General features: G+C 42.8%; 1 protein-coding gene across 1 annotated transcript in view; it reads left to right on the forward strand.

Moving 5' to 3' along the window:
• LOC138784179 (mediator of RNA polymerase II transcription subunit 1-like) overlaps positions 1 to 19231 on the forward strand; it is a 90334-nt gene extending 71103 nt beyond the window's left edge. Inside the window, exons 13-18 of the mRNA XM_069959691.1 lie at positions 6630 to 6751; positions 8076 to 8188; positions 10411 to 10609; positions 13816 to 13911; positions 15925 to 16033; positions 18619 to 19231. Coding sequence (XP_069815792.1) covers positions 6630 to 6751; positions 8076 to 8188; positions 10411 to 10609; positions 13816 to 13911; positions 15925 to 16033; positions 18619 to 19231 — 1252 coding nt within the window. The remainder of the gene's footprint in view (positions 1 to 6629; positions 6752 to 8075; positions 8189 to 10410; positions 10610 to 13815; positions 13912 to 15924; positions 16034 to 18618) is intronic.
• Positions 19232 to 21316: the final 2085 nt, after the last annotated feature.

Raw genomic sequence — 21316 nt, forward strand, 5'->3', positions numbered from 1 at the left:
CTGATAAGTAATGAATAGAGATGAGCGAATCGGGTTCGGGTTCGAGTCCATCCGAACCCAAACGTTCGGCATTTGATTTGCGGTGGCTGCTGAACTTGGATAAAGCTCTAAGGTTGTCTGGAAAACATGGATACAGCCAATGACTATATCCATGATTTCCACATAGCCTTAGAGCTTTATCCAAGTTCAGCAGCCACCGCTAAACAAATGCCGAAAGTTCGGGTTCGGATCGACTCAAGCATGCTCGAGGTTCGCTCATCTCTAGTAATGAAAGACTTGAGATTTTTTAATAGTAAAAGTTAAGTAATTTCCAAATCTGTATAACTTTCTGATGCCATTTCATTTAAAAACAATTTTTTATTCCCTGGAGAATCTTTTTAATTTAAAACATTTTATTAAATTATAAAAAAAGGATACTTTAAAAAAAATAAAATAAACATAAAAGCTCAAAAACATCTAAAGGGGTATTCTGGGGGGGGGGGGGGGGGGGGGGTTTTAATATAGTGCTTTTATTTATATTGTTATATTAGTAGAAATGTACTGTATATATGTTTTTCCACTTTATTTATGCCACACATGTTGTGTGGCAGCATAGGCCAACATGGGGCTCTCTGCAGCTACCTACATTTGTGTCAGGATTTTTGGTTATACAACTAAAGTTCAGAAACATGAGTATGCAAAGAAGGGGTCCGTGGAGCCTCAGTTGCGAGTCTCAAAACACGGGAATAGCCAGATATCCCTCTCTCCAGAGAAGAAAGCCCGTTGCTAAATGGGCGTCTCCTAATGGGGAGAGCACCAAACCACCCTGATACGTAGTCCCTCAGGTCCTCACTCTGTTATGAGCTTTGGGACCTAAATAGGGAAACACCAACAAAACAGAACAATCACTGAACTCAGGGAGAAGAGTGAAAAAAATCCAATGGAGTACTCATTTACTCATAAATGAGTACTCCATTGGATTTTTTCGCTGTTCTCCCTGAGTTCAGTGATTGTTGTGTTTTGTTGTTCAGAAACATGAGCTTTTAATATTTTGACCTTTATTTCTATAAACAAAAAAGGAAAAAAAGTGTATGTCATATAACATTAGGCACACTCCTCAAAGTAGAGAAGTTCATATAAATACTTTATTAAGCAAATGTTAAGACAACAACAACAAGCCCTAGCCCAGTTAAAATGCATCGAGGAGGGACCAAAGCAATAAACAAGGTCCCTACAACCAACACTCAGCATATAGGTATATAGCCAAAAGACACTCCATAAACAGAATAAAGTGCACAGCAAAGGTGTACCTCATACAGTGTGAACATGCCCTATGAAAAGGTGTCAGAGAAAAACAGCTACACACATAGAAAAAACAATCAAAGCTGCGACCAATATCACAGAACAGAAAAACCTGTAAAGTGAATTTGGTGATACTCATTATTCTGATATTGCACTATTCACTTTATTCAAATCAGTTTACAGGTTTTCCTTTTCTGTGATATTGTTTGCAGCTTTGATTGTTGTTTTTTTTATTTGTGTAGCTGTTCATCTCTTACGTCTTTTTCATAGGGCATGCTCACTCTGTATGAGGTACACCTTTGTTGTGCACTTTATTCTGTTTATGGAGTCTCTTTTGGCTACGTACTTATATGTAGATTGTAGGGACCTTATTTATTGCTTTGGTCCCTCCTTGATGCATTGTTTTTAACCCCTTAGTGACCGCCGCACGCATATTCACGGCGGCCACTAATGGGCTTTATTCCGATGCGTACGCCTTTTAACGACGGGCGCATCGGAATAAATTACCGCCCGGCGGCGGCTGCAGGACGGGTGATCAGCTGTCAGTTTGACCGCTGACACCCTTCTGTAACTGCCCGGAGCGGAGGATTCTCCGCTCCGGGCAGTTTAACCCGTTAAATGCCGCTGTCAAAGCATGACAGCGGCATCTAACGGGTCCCGGTGGATCCCGGACGGCGCCGCAGGTCCACTTACGTGATCGCGATGTCCCTAATGAAGGTCCCCGGGGTCACCATGGAGATGCCTGACGCTGACAGGGGTGGCTGTGGCTATTGCCTGTCAGCATGAGGCATGATACAATACATTGCAGTACATCAGGTACTGCAATGTATTGTATCAGTGATCAAAGAATTTTACACTAGTGTACAGTAATGTACACTAGTGTAAAAGTGAAAAAACGTGTGCACCAAACACAACACAGCCCCTCCCAGCCCCCCCCCCAATAATAAAGATGCATTACATTCCCCATACCTAATAAAACGTGACATAAAAGGGATCAAAAACACAAATCATATACATATTTGGTATAGCCACGTCCGTAACGACCCAATCTATAAAACTATATCAATAATTATATCGCACGACACACGCTGTAAAAAGAAAATAAAAAAAACAGTACCAGAATAGCTGTATTTTATCAATCCACTTTAGAAAATACGTCATAAAAGAGATCAAAAAGTCATATACGTATAAAACTTGGTATCAATAGAAACTACAGATCTTCCCACAAAAAATAAGCCCAAAACCAGCTCTGTCGCGCAAAAGATGAGAACGCTATGGATCTTGCAATGCGGCGACAGTTTTTGTGGGTTTTCGCTAGGAAGATAGTTTCTATTGCGCCAAAGTGATGATAGTTAAAAAAACCTACACAAATGTGGTATCGCCGTAACCGTACCGACCCAGAGAATACATGTATTATGTTATTAGTGACCGCCGATACGGATTTTTACGGCGATCACTAATAGGCTCTATTCTGCTGCCATCAGCTCTTTATGGCGATGGTGCAGAATAGTGCAGCGGCGTCGGTAATGCCCGCAGCCCCCTCCTCTCAGCTACCGGAGGTAGCTGAGGGGTTGGGGCAGTGTGGGGTCAGTCCCGGCAAGTCCCCTCACCGGCGATCGCCGTTATTACCAGTATAACGGCGGCCACCGGTAACAGACATTTGCCAGCGCAGCTGAACGCTTTCATCTCTTCTCACCATGAATCCACAGTGAGAGGAGATGAGAACATGTCCCCCCCTGTCCCCAGAATTAACCCTAGTGACCTGGTCACTGACCCTCCCCTCCCAGGGAGGCCATCTGATCCAAGATGGCCGCCGCCATCTCTGTGAACAGACTCTGTTCACAGTGATGGATTCCTAAAAATGATCAAAGCTTCATTCTCTCCACCACCGGAGGTGGCGGAGAGCATGGGGCAATGATCGGTGACCACCGGGTGTGGTCCCAGTACAAGTGATCAGCGGTATATACTATATACCTCTGATCGCTTGTTCCAAATGGTGGCGGCATTTTTTTATGCCTGTCACCAAAGTCAAGTGCCCTGGATTACTTGTAACCACCCCAGATTGCCAGTCACCACCCCAGATTGCCAGTCACCACCCCAGATTGCCAGTCACCACCCCAGATTGCCAGTCACCACCCCAGATTGCCAGTCACCACCCCAGATTGCCAGTCACCACCCCAGATTGCCAGTCACCACCCCAGATTGCCTGTAACCATACCAGATTGCCTATATACTATATACCACTGATCGCTTGTTCCAAATGGTGGCGGCATTTTTTTATGCCTGTCACCAAAGTCAAGTGCCCTGGATTACCTGTAACCACCCCGGATTACTTGTAACCACCCCAGATTGCCAGTCACCACCCCAGATTGCCAGTCACCACCCCAGATTGCCAGTCACCACCCCAGATTGCCAGTCACCACCCCAGATTGCCAGTCACCACCCCAGATTGCCAGTCACCACCCCAGATTGCCAGTCACCACCCCAGATTGCCAGTCACCACCCTAGATTGCCTGTAACCACCCCAGATTGCCTGTAATCTCCCCAGATTGCCTGTAATCTCCCCAGATTGCCTGTAATCTCCCCAGATTGCCTGTAATCTCCCCAGATTGCCTGTATCCTCCCCAGATTGCCCGTAATCTCCCCAGATTGCCCGTAATCTCCCCAGATTGGCCGTATCCTCCCCAGATTGGCCGTATCCTCCCCAGATTGGCCGTATCCTCCCCAGATTGGCCGTATCCTCCCCAGATTGGCCGTATCCTCCCCAGATTGGCCGTATCCACCCCAGATTGGCCGTATCCACCCCAGATTGGCCGTATCCACCCCAGATTGGCCGTATCCACCCCAGATTGGCCGTATCCACCCCAGATTGGCCGTATCCACCCCAGATTGGCCGTATCCACCCCAGATTGGCCGTATCCACCCCAGATTGGCCGTCACTACCCCAGATTGCCCGTCACTACCCCAGATTGCCCGTCACTACCCCAGATTGCCCGTCACTACCCCAGATTGCCCGTCACTACCCCAGATTGCCCGTATCCCCCCCATAACCATTCCATACAGCACGTAACCACCACAGATTGCCCGTAACCACCCCAGATTGCCACAGACTGCCTGTAACTACCCCAGATTGCTCGCAACCACCCCAGATTGCTCGCAACCACCCCAGATTTCCCGCCACCACCCCAGATTTCCCGCCACCACCCCAGATTTCCCGCCACCACCCCAGATTTCCCGCCACCACCCCAGATTTCCCGTCACCACCCCAGATTTCCCGTCACCACCCCAGATTTCCCGTCACCACCCCAGATTTCCCGTTGCAACCCCAGATTGCCCGTCACCACCCCACATAGCCAGTAACCACCCCTAGATAGCCAGTAAACACCCCATAACCACCCCCAGATTGACCGTAACCACCCCAGATTGGCACAGACTGCTCGTAACCACCCCAGATTGCCCATAACCCCACCAGATTGCCTGTTGCCACCTCAGATAGCCAGTAAACACCCCGAGATTGTCCATTACCACCCCAGATAACCAGTAAACACCCACATATTGCCTGTAACTAAAATGACACTCCTTCTCTTCTGAGCCCTGCTGTGTGCCCATACAGTGGTTTATGCCCACATATGGGGTACCATTGTACTCAGGAGAACCTCTGTTACAAATTTTGGGGTGCTTTTTCTCCCCTGTTCCTAGTGAAATTGAGAAATTTCAAACCAAACAAACATGTTATTGGAAGAATTCTATTTTTTTTTCATTTTTACGGTCTAGTTTTGAATACTTTCCTCCAATACCTGTTGGGTCAAAATGCTCACCACACCCCAAGATGAATTCCTTGAGGGGTGTACTTTCCAAAATGGGGTGACTTTTGGGGGGCTTCTATTCTGCTGACACTACAGGGGCTCTGCAAACGCACCTGGCGCTCAGAAACTTCATGCACTGAAAATGCTAATTGGCGCTCCCTTCCTTCCGAGGCCTGCTGTGCCCACACAGTGGTTTATACCCATGTATGGGGTACCGTTCTACTCAGGAGAACCTGCATTACATATATTGGGGTAAGTTTTTTTTTTTCTCCCCTGTTCCTCGTGAAATTGAGAAATTTCAAACTAAACAAACATATTATTGGAAAAATTCTATTTTTTCATTTTTACTGTCATTCTTTTGAATACTTTCCTATAATACCTGTGGGGTCAAAATGGTCACCACACCCCAAGATGTATTCTTTTAGGGGTGTACCTTTCAAAATGGGGTGACTTTTGGGGGGGTTCTATTCTGCTGACACTACTGGGGCTCTGCAAACGCAGCTGGCGCTCAGAAACTTCTTCAGCAAAATCTGAACTGGAAATGCTAATAGGCGCTCCTTCCCTTTTGAGCCCAGCTGTGTGCCCATATAGTGGTTTACGCCCAGTGGTTTTACCTGCGTTAAAAAATTTGGGGAGCATTTTCTCTCATGTTTATTATGAAAATGAGATACTTTAATCTTAACAAATATATTATTGGAAAATTTCTATTTTCCATTTTTTTCCGGCCTAATTGTGAATACTTTCCTCCAGCCACTGTAGGGTTAAAATGCTCTTTAAACCCATAGATTAATTCTTTAAGGTGTCTAGTTTCCAAAATGGGGTCACTTATGGGGGTTTCCAGCATACAAGCCTCCTAAATCAACTTAAAAAAAAAACTGGTCCCTAAAAAAATCAGTTTTGGAAATTTCATGAAAATTTGATAATTTGCTGATACATTTCTAAGCCCCGTAACACCCTAAAAAAGTTAAATATGTTTACGAAATGAAGCCAAAATAAAGAGGACATATTGATAATGTGACTTACTAACTAATTTTTGTCATGTGCCTTTTTTTTTTTTTTTTAGAAGCAAAGAATTTCAAAGTTCGTAAAGTGCAAAATTTTCTAATTTTTCATTATATTTTGATGTTTTTCACAAAAAACACACAAGACAGTGACCAAATTTTGCCACTAACCTAAAGTACCATATGTTACGAAAAAAACAATCTCAGAATCGCTAGCATACGTTAAAGCATCACTGAGCTATAAGCGCATAAAGTGAGACAGGTCAGATTTTGAAAAATGAGCCTGGTCATTAAGGGCCAAACAGGCTTGGTCCCTAAAGGGTTAATTGTTGTTGTTGTTGTTGTTGTTGTTGTTGTTGTTGTATGTCATGCTATGAGCACCTGTCTAATGATTGTGCAATCCCTTCTTTAGTTCTGTTGACCTTATTTCTATGGAACCATTTTGTTACTTGCAGTTTTAAGTAGAATTTATGTCAGTTTTCTGTTTGTTAAAATTCTACATGTCTTTTTCAGAATTTCCTATTTCTTATTTTTTTAATAGCATTCATGGATTTTCGTCCCTGACAGAATCCAGTATGGCCCTGCCAGCATGTTTCTTTTTAAAATTTAATACTCCAGAGCCTGTTCTGCTCTCATTAATTCAGAAGATCCAAAATATTACTGGTAAGAATTTTTTTTTTTTGTTATTCCGAAATTATTTTACCAGTAATTTAGAATTTCAAATTTCTCTTTTGATTGGATTTTCAGGCTGTTCTTTATCATTTTCAAAATATCTTCTCTCATTGTCGGTTGCTTTTAAAACCTTTTCTGAGTCTGCCATTTCTTCTTTTGGAAAGGGAAAGGATTTGAGTTTTCAGTTCTCAGACATTTAAGAACCAGAACAGTATTGCTACCATAAATACATTGTGTGTATCATTGGCTTCAGATATCATTGACTTTAAATTAATTGATCATTAGTAGTCCGTCGAATTATTCAATCACTAGTAGTCCACAGGATAGTGGTATCTTGCCTGCTGCTCTATTGGTTGCAGCTAGCACATACAGTTGTGAACTGCAGGCAAAACCTTCCCTATGCCAATCATAGTGGTATGTGCAAACAGGAAAGAGAGCTCACAATGTGCTGAAAGGCTTTGTACCCACATTACATTTAACACTCACCCTTTCTTGGCTCCTGTCTGTATGGCATCTTCCCTAGCACTACACCCTCTAGTGATCGTGTGATGGTCACGGCTGTGTCTGTAGCTGCACTGCTGCCTGTCAAAAGTGGGGTGAGGTAAATGCTTCTTTACTGAGGAACAGAACTTAAGTGACAATGTTTGCACCAAAAGGCCCCGTTCACACTGAGCAAGAACGGCAGAATCCCTCCATGCTCAGTGTCCTGCTTTAAATGAATGAGCGGGCGAGCGCTCCTCCGCTGACTCTGCTTAAAGAAGGGACATGTTATTTCTTTGAGCGGAGAGTGGCGGCAGCAGAAGAGCGCACGCCCGCTCATTCACTCAAGTGTGAACGGGGCCAAAGACTTATGGTGCTTATGGTACTTATCTGACAGATTTGTGAAGCCAAAGTGAGGAATGGATTTGAAAAGAGGAGAAATCTCAGTCTTCCCTTTATGACCTGTTCTCTCTTTATAGTGTGTTCCTGGCTTTGGCTTCAAAAATCTTAGATAAATCTCTCTGTGTAAACGCACCATTAAAAAGCAATGCACAGCATCGCTACTCAACTTCTTCCTACCAGATTCTCCTATTGAAGACAAATGATTAAGCATGTTTGATTTTAACATGCCCGATTCTTATGTTTTCAGGGAAATAAGCTGCTGCCAGAGATGTCTGGCAGCAACTTTCCTACCTCTCCCCATTCAGAAAAAATGTTTGTTTGGCTGACCTGTTATCGTAAAAATGTATGGCCAGCTTTACTTACAGTTAGATATTTAATGACTAGTAGCGTGTGTGTGTGTGTGTACTTACAACTTGAATCTTCTATTTTGAAGGACTTCCTGTTATATTTATGAAACAAAGCCCAATGCACGAACTGGTGATTCAAATGAAGCATAAAAGCAATACCCGTACGGATTTACACAGTCAAGAGGTCCAGTTTGTTGTGGTATAATTCATGATTTCATGATGTACATTTATTTCATGCATATCTAACTTTAAATGTATGAGTGTAATATATATATATATATATATATATATATATATATATATATATAATTAGAAAATGTACCCGGTGCTGCCCGGGTATTAAGTGTCAGTGTGAATTAGATTTGTTCCACGAGTGTCCAGGAGGCCAATCTATACCAGTATTTTTGTTTAAGGGAACATCGCCAGGAGCCCTATATACCCGACAGTTCTGCCCTGTTTATGTAAATTGTAGCTTATGCACATTAGAAATAAACTTAAGAACTCTAAACATCCTAAATACCTAATAACTAAACTGAGATGTCATGTGATCAGACTATATACAGAGCTTTGTTATATACAACATTGGCAGTGCTATATACAGCCTGGCTATATACAACATTGGCAGTGTTATATACAATAGCATTGATATATACAGATCCTGGTTATATACAACATTGGCAGTGTTTTATACATAGGCTGGTTATATACAACATTGGCAGTGTTATACAATATACAGCCTGGTTATATATAACATTGTCAGTATTATATACAGAGCCTGGTTATTTAGAACATTGTCAGTGTTCTATACAAAGCCTGGTTATATATAACATTGGCAGTGTGTTATATACAGAGCCTGGTTATAGACCACATTGGCAGTGTGTTATATACAGAGCCTGGTTATACACAACATTGGTAGTGTTATACAATATACAGCCTGGTTATATACAACATTGGCAGTGTTACATACAGCCTGATTATATACATTGGCAGTGTTACATACAGCCTGGTTATACACAACATTAGCTGTGTTCTATACAGACCCTGGTTATATACAACATTAACAGTGTTATAGTTGGTGAAGGTCCTGTCTACCTTTATTTTATAGTTTTAAGGTCTTTGATACCTGTAGTTTATAGTTTGGGGGTCCTGTATACCTGTAGTGTATAGTTGGTGGAGGTCATGTAGACCTGTAGTGTATAGTTTTGGGGGTCCTTTATACCTGTAGTGTATAGTTTGGGGATCCTGTATACCTGTATAATATAGTTGGTGAAGGTGCTGTATACCTGTAGTGTAGAGTTTGGGGGCCCTGTATACCTGCACTGTATAGTTTGGGGGGTCCTGTATACCTGTAATGTATAGTTGGTGCAGGTGCTGTATAGTTGGGGGTCATGTATACCTGTAGTGCATAGTTGGTGGAGGTCTTGTATACCTGTAGTGTATCGTTTGGGAGTCCTGTATACCTGTAGTATATAGTTGGTGGAGGTCCTGTATACCTGTTCTGTATAGTTGAAGTAGGGTGTCTACCATTTATTTCTGTGGATCTGTTGTGAGTCAGCTGTCCTAGCAAGCAATCAGATTCCAGCTTCCTTTAAAAATGAAAGTAGTAATCCTATTGGTTGCTAAGGCTTCCAACTGCCATTACTGCTGGGTGCTGCAGTGCTAATTATATCCCCCTTGCGTGCAGTGTGGAGATTTTCCCATACATTTCTATGAGGCGCTCTTCCCCCTCATCTCTTGTACATCTGGCAAGGACGGGACCTTCGCTCTAACCTCCCCCCCCCCCCCCCCCCCCCAAAAAAAAAAAAAAAAAAAGCAGCAGTCATCAAATAAAAAATAGTTCAAAAGATACTGATCCTGAATCTGGATTGATCTGTCTACTCTTTTTTGCGTTCCACTGCAAATGCTGATGCATAGACTTAGCTCTGTAGAAGACTACCTAGAGTCCTGTTTTTTGGGGCTTGTAAAGCAGGGGAATCCAAGTGAGAGGGAAGAATAAAAATTACAGATTTAGAATCTGCATTTATTGAACTACTGTAGTTTTAGGTTTTTTTTTTCTTAGATTTTAGAGTCCCTTTTTAAATGTTAAAGCCAATCTACCATCAGGTACATTGGTTTTAAGTTTTTCACATGGATAGAACTGCGCAGGGAAGACTGAGCTGCAGTCCTTTTTTTTTTTTTTTTTTTTTAACTGTGGCCTGGTTCCCGCATATGGCGCCGTTTTATTACCGTCACCAGCTGGGGGTAAAGCACTGGACTGCCCCTCTTACACGACTCCATTGATTTTCACTCAAACTACATATGTATTTTGGTATTTCACTTTGTGTGAACAACCCTGCTATGACCTTTTACTCTCACACAGCAATCAGCATTATGTTTTTTTTCTGTAAATATATTAGCTTTTGATTAAACCGTGACTTTTAGTCTATTTCAGGTTGTAAGGATCACTGTTATGTGTTAAACAGCAGAATGGGTAGTGAAAAACCTGTGGTCGGCGCATTGGTGAACAAGATACCCTTTATTCACCCAAGTCATGTCCCATCAATTCTTGATCTTTTACGACACCAAGCAGCCTACAACACTCTGCTTTACAGCTGCATATCTAGCACAATAAAAACTAAAGGTAAGGCCACCCCGCCTCCAGTGCTTTAGCCCGGACCATTACCCGATAGCCCAATAAATATTAAGGTGCTTTCCTTTACTTAAATATTGCATAAATATATTTTTCAAGACAGATTTCCACTGAATTCGGTGGGATAAAAAAACTTTAGGGTGATAACACCGTAGATAAGTTCTATGAGGGGTATCATTTCTAAAGTAGGGTCACTTGTTGGGGGTATCCCTTGTACTGGTACCTCAGGGGCTCTGTACATACATCATGCCATGAATATTTTATTAGTGCAAAATTCATGCTTCAAATGGTGACCCTGATTTTTGCCCTGGCTTAGATGTGGGGGTGTTGATGTATCTAGACGATTGTTGGATGTGGGATCTTTAGTGCCAGAAGCTAGACACTACCTATTAAGCACTAAAATTGTCACACTGCACATTGCTTACAGCAGGTTTATACATACTGCTATAATGTTGTAGTGCTTTTCACACAATTTAACAGGATACAGGTAAAAAAAATTAACATTGTTTTCGTTGTTGTGGTTTAGTTGTGAGTTCTCTCTCCAATAACAATGTTCCGCCCTAAGGGGTGTGGTCTACACTGCTGTTTTTGGTTTGTTTATCTTTTTGTTGTTTCTTTGCTGCTGTTTTTTATGTAAAATGCTTGGAAAAATTTAATAAAACTGAGAATTTAAAAAAAAAAAAAAATTAACAAAACCCTCACAGGAGAGGACAAGTCAGAGACCACCCCCACTCACACCGTGGACTAGTAGAGTCACAGAGCAGGACAGTATCCACAGACAGCAGTAAGCTAGGAACTGATCCGGATAGAGCAAAGTTACTAAGGCCTATGAACTCTATCTAGCAGTGCGGTTGTCAGCAGGAAATCCTCCAGCATTCCGCTTATCCCAGGAAACAAGGTCTGGGGCCTTGTGTCACCCTCATAGGACAGTTCAGCCAACACTGGTGGGCATTAGGTGGTGTGAAGACCCAAAGGTCAATACACGGGCACAAGTATTCTCTTCTTCTTCTAAGTATTCATTTACCTCATCCTCCAACATCTGGCAGAGCACAGTACTACTTGGGTTGGGACTCTCACAACATCCTCCTCTCTGCTTCTCTGTATTTTTCAACATGCTACACAGTCAGCACGACGCAGATCCAGTTGTTGTATTACCAAGTGTCTTTTAAAGTGCTTTATAAAGGGAACTATCAAGTGTACCGTACCCTGTCAAAGCAAACTTTATGATAAAGACACTCTTTGATTCTTCACCTCACACTGACAGTGTACACTAGAGCCTTGGGACATTTCCCCTTTCTGTGGGTGGCAGTTCTGATAGGCACTACACCACTCTGGCCAACCGTGATATCATCCCAAGGGACCCGGTAGCAACCCGGCAGGACACTGTCCACATGGGAAAAAGGTGCAACCGGCCTTCTAAACTAAAAGCAGGCGTGCCATCACCCCTGTGTGCCCAACCAGCACTGGCATCACAACATAACATCTTAAGGCCTGGTTGTATTTCGGCCAACCCCAACCGGAGTGGGGTCACACTTCACCACCTGGCAAGTGACTGTCCGCTCCTCCGACACCACACAGGGTGAGCGGGCTGAACATCAGAAGACACAGGAGCAGGATCTGTGAGCGTCCTGCAGAGAGAGATCGAGAGATGATCAGGTGATCCGCAGGTCCTCAATATTACAGTATGGAGATTGGCAGGGCAGAGAGGAAGAAGATGGAGAAGACTGAGCTGTAAGCTGTGTGCATGTGTGCCAGTCACTAATGTCTTTCAATCAGTAATGTGTGTCAGTCAGTAGTGTGTGTGTGTATGTATATATATATATATATATATATATATATATATATATATATATATATATATATATATATATATATATATATATGAATATATATAATATTTTTATATGCATATGCTAGTGGTGTTTCAAGTGATTGTGCATAGTTGATGGATGGATGGATAGATGAGGGGCCTGCTGAGGCACAAGAACCTAGACCCAGCCCTGAGGCAGAGGGCCCAACTGCCATGAAGCCCCGCCTAGGTGACACTGTCCACTGATTAAATCAAGAGATTTTAAAGCAGAAAGACAGACAAGTTTTATGCAGGTATATATAAAATGTTTAGCAGCTATGAGGGAGAATTGCTCATAGAGTAATGAGGTTATAATACCACTTCTACAAATAAGGGACCAGTGTATGGATTAAGGGTACAAACACACACAGCAGATACGCAGCAGATTTGATGCTGTGTTCAGTTATTTAGATCTAATCTGCTGCGTATCTGCTGCGTATCTGCTGCGTATCTGCCGTGTGTGTTTGTACCCTAAGGATTTTCTTTTAATGAGGCATGTGTCTGAGGCAATGAGCGCACCAGGGTCACAGGGAGTATTTCTAACATCTGCAGATTTGGGGTAATAATAAGTCAAATTTTACAGTTTCAATACCTGCTGTGTAACTGAAAAATACAGAATATAATTGAAATTTTACTTTAATACCTGTGAAGCACCAAAAGGGTTAATAAAGTGAAGGTGAAATTTACAAATGTTAGTTTTCTTCCGAAGTTCATATACCCGATCGTGAATTCTTTGAGGGGTGCAGTTTTTAAAAAGGGGTAATGTATGGGGGTTCAGAATAAAATGCCTCTTAAATTCACTTTATAAATAAATTACATTTCCACTAACGATCTAAAAAAATAGAGGACATTACTATATGTTGGCATCATTTGGTAAGACTATGAAAATGTGAATTATTAACTCATTCATGTGGCATGATTCTTTCTTATAAGCCGAGATTTTAAAATTTCTGAAAACTCTCTTTTTAAAAAAATTTATTTATTAAATTTTTTTTAACAAATAATCACTGAATGCATCACCCATAATGTATTTTCATTTTGTTTATTTTTATCTTCTGAAACCATTCAGATCATGCTGACACCTACATGTCCTCTTCTCCGACTGTCCTGAGTCTACAGAGGGCAGAAATCACTGTGATGTATGCCTCTCTGAGAGCCTCTTAAAAGGCGTCAAATCACAGAAATAATGCCATGCCATGGGAACACAATTGGCCTGGTTGAGTAAACACTCAAGCCAGCTGTTGGGGCCCCAATAAAAAAAAAAGCATGTTAACAAGCTGCAGCTGTAAAAATGGTCATAATAAACTACAGGGAAAAATAATATATGTAATATATTTCATGTTTTTAGATCATACAAGAATGCTGCACTTTGAGGTCTCCCTACAAAGAGAGTTTAACATCTGCATCTCATTCCAGCATCCTAGTGGAGAAAACCTGTCCTGTGGTATGTGTATTGTTAATTATTGATAATTTCACATATTGCCTTTACTCATACAAAGTATTGTTAGCCTTAGGGATATGTGGCCTGCACACAACCGTTGCTACCTAACTGTAGAGGTGGAGCTGCAGAGAGCAAACTGTCCAAGAGTGACTGGCACCTGTCTCCCACTCTGACTACTCCAATTTCAGAATGGTGCTAAAGATCTTGAATTTCTGCAACTTGGGGTTGTGGAATTTATTTTTTTTAAATATTAAATTCTTGTAGAGTATGCTAAGTAATACTTAATGGAGGTATTATAAAATAGTTGTCTGGTAGTTTTATTAATGTTGCCTAAAGCAACTTTGTCACCTAAACGCCAGTTATCATTAAAAAGGTTAAAATATGCTGATTTCTAAATCTGTCACTTTTTTTTTTTACTCGCTTGCATTTCCCTGCTATAGGGGTGAAAACACCCAAGCGGTTGTCTGCATGCAGCTGAAATATGACAGCCGTTCACCATATGACTTTGTAAGCAACTCTTGTGGGGACTGGCTGCTGCATTTCGGGTGTACATGGGTGAAAACTTGTGTTTTTACACTAAAGCTACAAACGCGGCATGTACCATGTGCTTAGATAGATAGGACTAACAGAGCTATACAATAGTCTATATTTACGGACCTTGCATTGAATTTGTGAAGGCCCCCTTAACCCCTTCCCTCCCGGGCCAATTTTCATTTATGTGTTTTTTTGTTTTTTCCTCCTGGTGTTTAAAAGGCTACAGCACTTGCATTTTTTTCACCTAAAGACCAAAATGAGCCCTGATTTTTTTTTTTTGTGCCAGTAATTGTACTTTGCAATAGCAGACTTAAATTTTCACAGCATATTTTATGCAACAATTATGTGCAGTGAATTTGAAAATAAAACACAATATTTTTATTTGGGGTGGTTTTGTGTTTACACCATGCGGCCTATAGTATGTTATCTATGTTCCTCAAGTCGATACAATTACAACGATCTGCAACATGCATAACTTTTATTTTATTAAATGGCTTTTAAAAAAGTAGAATCTTAAAAAAAAAAGTTCCTTTAAATTGCTCTATTCCCATAGAGCTGGGATCACAGCGGTTTGGAGCGGGGTCGCGGCACAGCCCCTCTCTGAACCTCCCCACCTACCGCAGGACGTGCCGGTACGTCCTGTGGAAGAAAGGGGTTAATAGGCGCTATGAAATGGACTTTGGAGCTCCTGGCATCATCGTTCATTGTGATGCTTGCAGCTATGAAACAGTTTAAATCTTCGCACTTCTGTATTGACACAGCCGTGCAAAAGTTTAAACTGTTTCCGGGCTTGATGCAGTGAGTCCCAAATTTTGGTCCATAGCACATTGGCTGTGCACATTGCGTAATTGCGGAAAATTTGAATACCCCCTAAGACTCTTGTATTTGCAATGCCACCAAGGGGAAGAGTTATCAAAGGGTGTAAAATATACACTGATGTAAACTGCCCACAGCAACCAATCACAGCTCGGCTCACAGCTCTGGGAAAATTAGAGGAGCTGTAATTGTTTTTTGTGGGCAGTTTACACCAGTGTGTTTTTTTTACACCCTTTGATAAGTCTGGGCCCAAATGTTCATTGACTGATTATTTTCTTTATGCTAGCATGAAGTGTAAAGTGTTTGCTTTTACATGGGCCTACAAATGTTTATACACCTCATAATGTCCCCGTGTGAAAGGACCTTAAAGGGGTTTTCCCACCTTGAAACATTATTCCCTATCAACAGCGTAGGTGATAACCATCTGATTGAGGGAATCCAGCTGTTCTCCCATCCATCCAACCACCACTCAATTCTAAAGGAAGAACTGGGCCCCCATTCTCAAGATCATGGTCTAGATATTTGTATAGGGGATAACTTTGAAAGTTGGGGAAAACCCATTTAAGCACTATTGTACTTAATTTTACTTTCATTTTTACTGAAAATGTACTGATCACTAATGAAGTTAAGACTGATAGCAGCCATTACCAATATCTTTCTGTGCAGTTGTTGTTGATGTGCTGAACTGCAGAAAAATAATGTGCAGCCTCTACACTAGCTCCTCTGACCCGCCATCACCATGCAACAGTGATTTCATTATGAAAGTTTTGGAAAGGTAAATAGACTATTTCATGGCTTATTTATTGTTTGTTCTTTACTAATGGGATTCAACATGAGGTATTAAAGGGGTAGTGCGGCGCTAAACATTTATTCACAAAATAACACACATTACAAAGTTATACAACTTTGTAATGCGTGTTATGTAAGTGAATGCCCCCCCCCCCCCCCGGAAGTTTGGTGCATTATACTCACCGCATTACTGTCGACCGCCGGCCACCATCTTGGGACAATGACGACATCGGCCGGCCTCCCGAAGAACAGCTCCAGCCATTCCTAATTCCAGCCCCCTCTGCTGCGTCATCAGCTGCTCAGCCACGATTGGCTGAGCAAAACTGTGCTCAGCCAATCGCGGCTGAGGAGCTGATGACGCGGCAGAGGGGGGGGGGGGGGGGCGGCTAGAGCGGTTCGAGCGGTGTCCCGAAGATGTCGTCATTCTCCCAAGATGGCGGCCGAGGGGTCGCCAGTAAAGCGGTGAGTATAATGCACCAAACTTCCGGGGGGGGGGGGGGGGGAACACCGAGAAGGGGGCCATTTTCTTTACATAACACACATTACAAAGTTGTATAACTTTGTAATGTGTGTTATTTCGTGAATAAATGTTTAGCGCCGCACTACCCCTTTAAAACAATGCCAGAAAATCTCTACCTTTGTGGGTATGTTCACAAGGCGGTTTTTATTGGTCGGCCATCATTTCACAACAGATAGCAGCCACAAATTTAAAGGACAACTCCTGCGTTTTCAGTTTTTTTTTTTTTGCTTACGGCGATTGAAATGTGTGTTAATTAAGCTTAAAATGTTAAAGTTATATAAATTTGTAATGTGTGTTAGTAAGCTGTCTGGCCCCGTTACCACAAACCCCCAAGGGGAAAAAAGTATACATACCAAATCACTGTTGACCCCGTCCTCTTCTCCCGGGCGCCATCTTGGGTTGATGTCGTCCGGGCAAGCCAGGTCTTCTTCCTCTTTGCGGTCTTCCACAGCAGTGAATGGGAGAGGAAGAGTGCAAGTGCACCAGCAGCTTTTCATTGGCTGGAGTGCATAACATGGCTTCCAGCTTGCTCAGTCCTGATTGGCTGAGCAAGCTGGAAGCCATGTGATGCGCTCCAGCTAATGAAAAGGCATGTGCACCAGCAGCCTTTTCTCTCGCATTCACTGCTCTGCAACCCGGAAGTGAGGAAGATCCAAGGACGGCGGACCAAGATAATGGGGACGCGCCTTTTTTATTTCCCTGTTGTAAGCCTACAAACTGGCCATATTGATGCATAGAGAGGACTACTTGGCTCAATAATATAATGGAGAGGACCACTTGGACTCCTTCATTTGTGGCTTATAGCAAAGGAATGCAAGAAAATAGAAAGATAAAAATTGCAGATATAGAATCTGTGTTGTATACTCTACTGATAACTTAAAGTGACACTGTCACCCCCTTTGTGCATTCTGACATCTCTACACAGGTGTAAAGAGTAAATTTAGCGTTTTTCATACCTTATTTCATATCATACATCATGGTGCTTGTTCAATAAAAAGTGATCTTTTATCAACTGCAGACTGTATTAAATGGGCGTGGCCTCACGGCATTAGCGCCACTTAGCCCCGCCCACCGTTGGACCCGCCCACCTTGACTCCCATTGGTTGGCTGACGTAAAGGGGGTGGGGTCTAGACCTTTCGGCCAGCCTGTTCCAATGGCCTGCGAGGGGGCGGGGCCAACTGTGGTGTTGTGGGCAGAGCTAAGTGGTGCTAATGCCGCGAGGCCCCGCCCACTTAACAGAATCTGCAGTTGATAAAAGATGACTTTTTACTTGAACAAGCACCATGACGTATGATATAAAATAAGGTATGAAAACCGCTAAATTTACCCTTTACACCTGTGTAGAGATGTCAGAATACAAAAAGGAGGTGACAGTGTCACTTTAAGTTCAGTGTGTATTTAGAGTCTTCCCTCCCCCCAAAAAATACTAAAAATTTAATGCTCTCCTTGTCTTAAAGTGACACTGTCACCCCCTATTTGCATACTGCTCTCCACAGGTGTAAAGGGTAAATGTTACAGCTTTCATTACTTATTTTATATCACACCTCATGATGCTTGTTCTGGTAAAAAGTCGTTTTTATCACCTGTGGAATGGTATATGTGGGTGGGGCCTCACGGCCTATGTGCCACGTCGCTCCGCCCCTAGCGCCACTTAGCCGGTCCCCATCAATGACATCATTGTCACATAGGTCCCGCCCCCTTAGTGGCCGTTGGTCGGCTGCCGCCACTCCTATTCCACGGAGCGACGGTAGCAGATCTTTGCTGTATCAGTCGTTTGTTTGTCAACATGCTTGAAAGACAAACGACTGCACAATCAGCCGACATGAACAATGTCAGCTGATCGTTGGCTTGTATTCCACGGGACGATTATTCTATATTAATTACCTTTTGTATAGAAGGATTGCACGCCAAAATGATGAAAATGATAGCAAACTGTGCAAAGTTATTACTACAAACCTCAAATATCAGGCACATATAGTGTTAGACATGGAGAGAAGGCTACATGGAATTAGAATCTATGGCTTAAAACTTTTGTTTCATTCTTTCTCAGCTGCATGTCCATTCCTTTAACAATGAGAACCATCTACAAGAAGGCACAGGAAGCAGGAGCTTCTGAAGATCTGAAGATACACTGTGGAAACTGGACCACTTTACCCCCACACTCTTCAGAATACAAAAAAACCCCTGTAATGGACCAACAACATAGTAATCCACTTCCACAAGACATGCGGTCAACCTTCAAGAATATCCCCAATAATATAATCTATGAGCATAATGAAGACATGTTTCCTAGTGAGAGCGATGGTTTACATTCAGTTGATTTGCATGAACCTAGTCCTTACCCAGCTCAAGAACTTAACTCAAGCTACACAGAAGATTCCTATTTTCACACTGTAGAAGTGAACTCTAGTGGGATAGATGAGCAGAATTCTAGTGTTGCTGAGAAATCCTATTCTAGTCTTGCTGAGGAGCCCAGCTCCTGCATTGTACAGGAACTCAGCCCCATTATGGCTGAAGTGCCAAGTCCTAATGTAGCTGAGGATCCAAGTTCCAGCATTACAGGAGAGCTGAGTTCAAGTATTACAGAAGAGCTCAGCTTAAGTGTTTCAGGACTCGCAATGGCACGATCCATAGCTGACCAAGAAATGGATGAAAGCTATTAATAATAAAATAAGGTAATTATATTCAGCATAGTAAACTATGCCTTATGTCATTTTCTTTAACAATGCAAACACTCCCAACACATCATGCTGGAGAAGGCTAGGGAAACAGATGTCTGAAATAGTAAGGCACTTAAATAGCATAACTACTATCGATATTCAGGGTAAAAAACTGTTAGATACCAGGATTCCCTGGTACTTTATAATTTGTAAAGTGTACCTGTTATAACTTTCAAAATTTAACAGTAGATGTGATATAAAGCAAGTTTGCAATATACATTTATTATTATTTTGTTGTTATAATACTGTAAAACAAAGCTGAACTTACCAGAAATCCAGGTCCAGTCTCCTGAAGGCAGATTTTCTGACTTGTGCTGGTTGAAGAAAAACAGACTAAACACGGGAACTCCTGCCAGAGTGTCTTGTCTCAATGTATCCATCAATCACATGACTGCCTTCTCTGTAAGGGCTCAGATGGCCTGGGAAACACTGGATTTCCTGTTTTCTGCCTTTTTTTTTTCTTTCTTCAAAGTGTCAGAAATCAGGAAGTGTTGTGATTTCCATGATAACTAACTAAAAAATAATGAATGTAAATTGCAAACTTGCTTAATATCACATCTACTGTTTATTTAGATTTAGAAAGTTATGACAGGTACACTTTAAGCTGCGGAAAAGCGCAGGTTAAATGGGTTATCCAGCACTACAAAAACATGGCCACTTTCTTCCAGAGACAGCACCACTCTTGTCTCTAGTTCAGGTGTGGTTTGCAATTAAGCCCCGCAGCCCAGCCCCCCGCTCATCCGCAGCCCCCTGCGCCGGCTCGATCGCCACCCCCGCCGCTCTGATCGCCGCTGCTCCGATCGCCCCCCCCCACCTGCCGCCGCCGCCGCCCCGGCTGCGAGCATACGTTACCTGCTCCGCGTAGCAGGTCTTCGAGATCCCTGGCTCCCCTCTTCAGTGCACTGATTGGCTGAAGAGGAGCCGTTTGAAATTCCCGACTCATCTCTTCAGCCAATCAGTGCTCCTCTTCAGCACTGATTGGCTGAAGGGGAGCCGTTTGAAATTCCCGGCTCCCCTCTTCAGCCAATCAATGCACGGCAGCACTGATTGGCTGAAGAGGAGCCGTTTGAAATTCCCGGCTCCCCTCTTCAGCCAAACGGCTCCTCTTCAGCCAATCAGTGCTGAAGAGGAGCACTGATTGGCTGAAGAGGAGCCGTTTGAAATTCCCGGCTCATCTCTTCAGCCAATCAATGCGCTGAAGAGGGGAGTCGGGGATTTAAAGACCTGCTACGCGGAGCAGGTAACGTATGCTCGTGTCCGGGGTGGCGGGGGCGACCGGAGCGGCGGGGGTGGCAATCGAGCCGGCGCAGGGGGCTGCGGTTGAGCGGGGGGGGGGGGGGTGGACCGGGCTTTGGGCGCGCGATCACGAAACGATCGCAAAACGATTCTTCCGTACGATATATCGTACCGTATAAACGCTGATCGTTATAAAAAAAAAAATTGTTACTTCGAAATCGTTAATCGTACGATCGGGCCAATAATCGCCTCGTGTAAACTTAGCATAAGGGTCCATTTACACAGAAGGATTATCTGACAGATTATCTGACAAAGATTTGAAGCCAAAGCCAGAAACAGATCATAAACAAAGATCAGGTCATAAAGAAAAGACTGAGATTTCTCCTCTTTTCTAATCCCTTCCTGGTTTTGGCTTAGATTATCTGCCAAAAATTTTGTCTGTGTAAATGGCCCCTTACAAAACCCAATCCAAATTGGAGACAAGAGTGGTGCTGTCTCTGGAAGAAAGTGGCCATGTTTTTGTAGCACTGGATAACCCCTTTAAAGGGAGTCTGTTAGCTGAATTTAATGTTCCAAATGACTGACACTCTTAGATAGCTGTTAGGTTAAGGAGACACAAGGTATCTTTCATGTATGCTATGCTTTCATGATGCAGAGAAATGCTTGTACTCTCTGGTAAAGAGTCAGAAGCTTTTCCGAGCCTCTGAATAGCTGCATGCCGGAATGTTTCCTCTCTCCCCTGCCTGCTTGATTGACACCTGGAGGCTGGGTCTCAAGCAGGGTCAGTTATGG

The sequence above is a fragment of the Dendropsophus ebraccatus genome, chromosome 2 (assembly GCF_027789765.1).
Source record: "Dendropsophus ebraccatus isolate aDenEbr1 chromosome 2, aDenEbr1.pat, whole genome shotgun sequence".
NCBI lineage: Eukaryota > Metazoa > Chordata > Amphibia > Anura > Hylidae > Dendropsophus > Dendropsophus ebraccatus.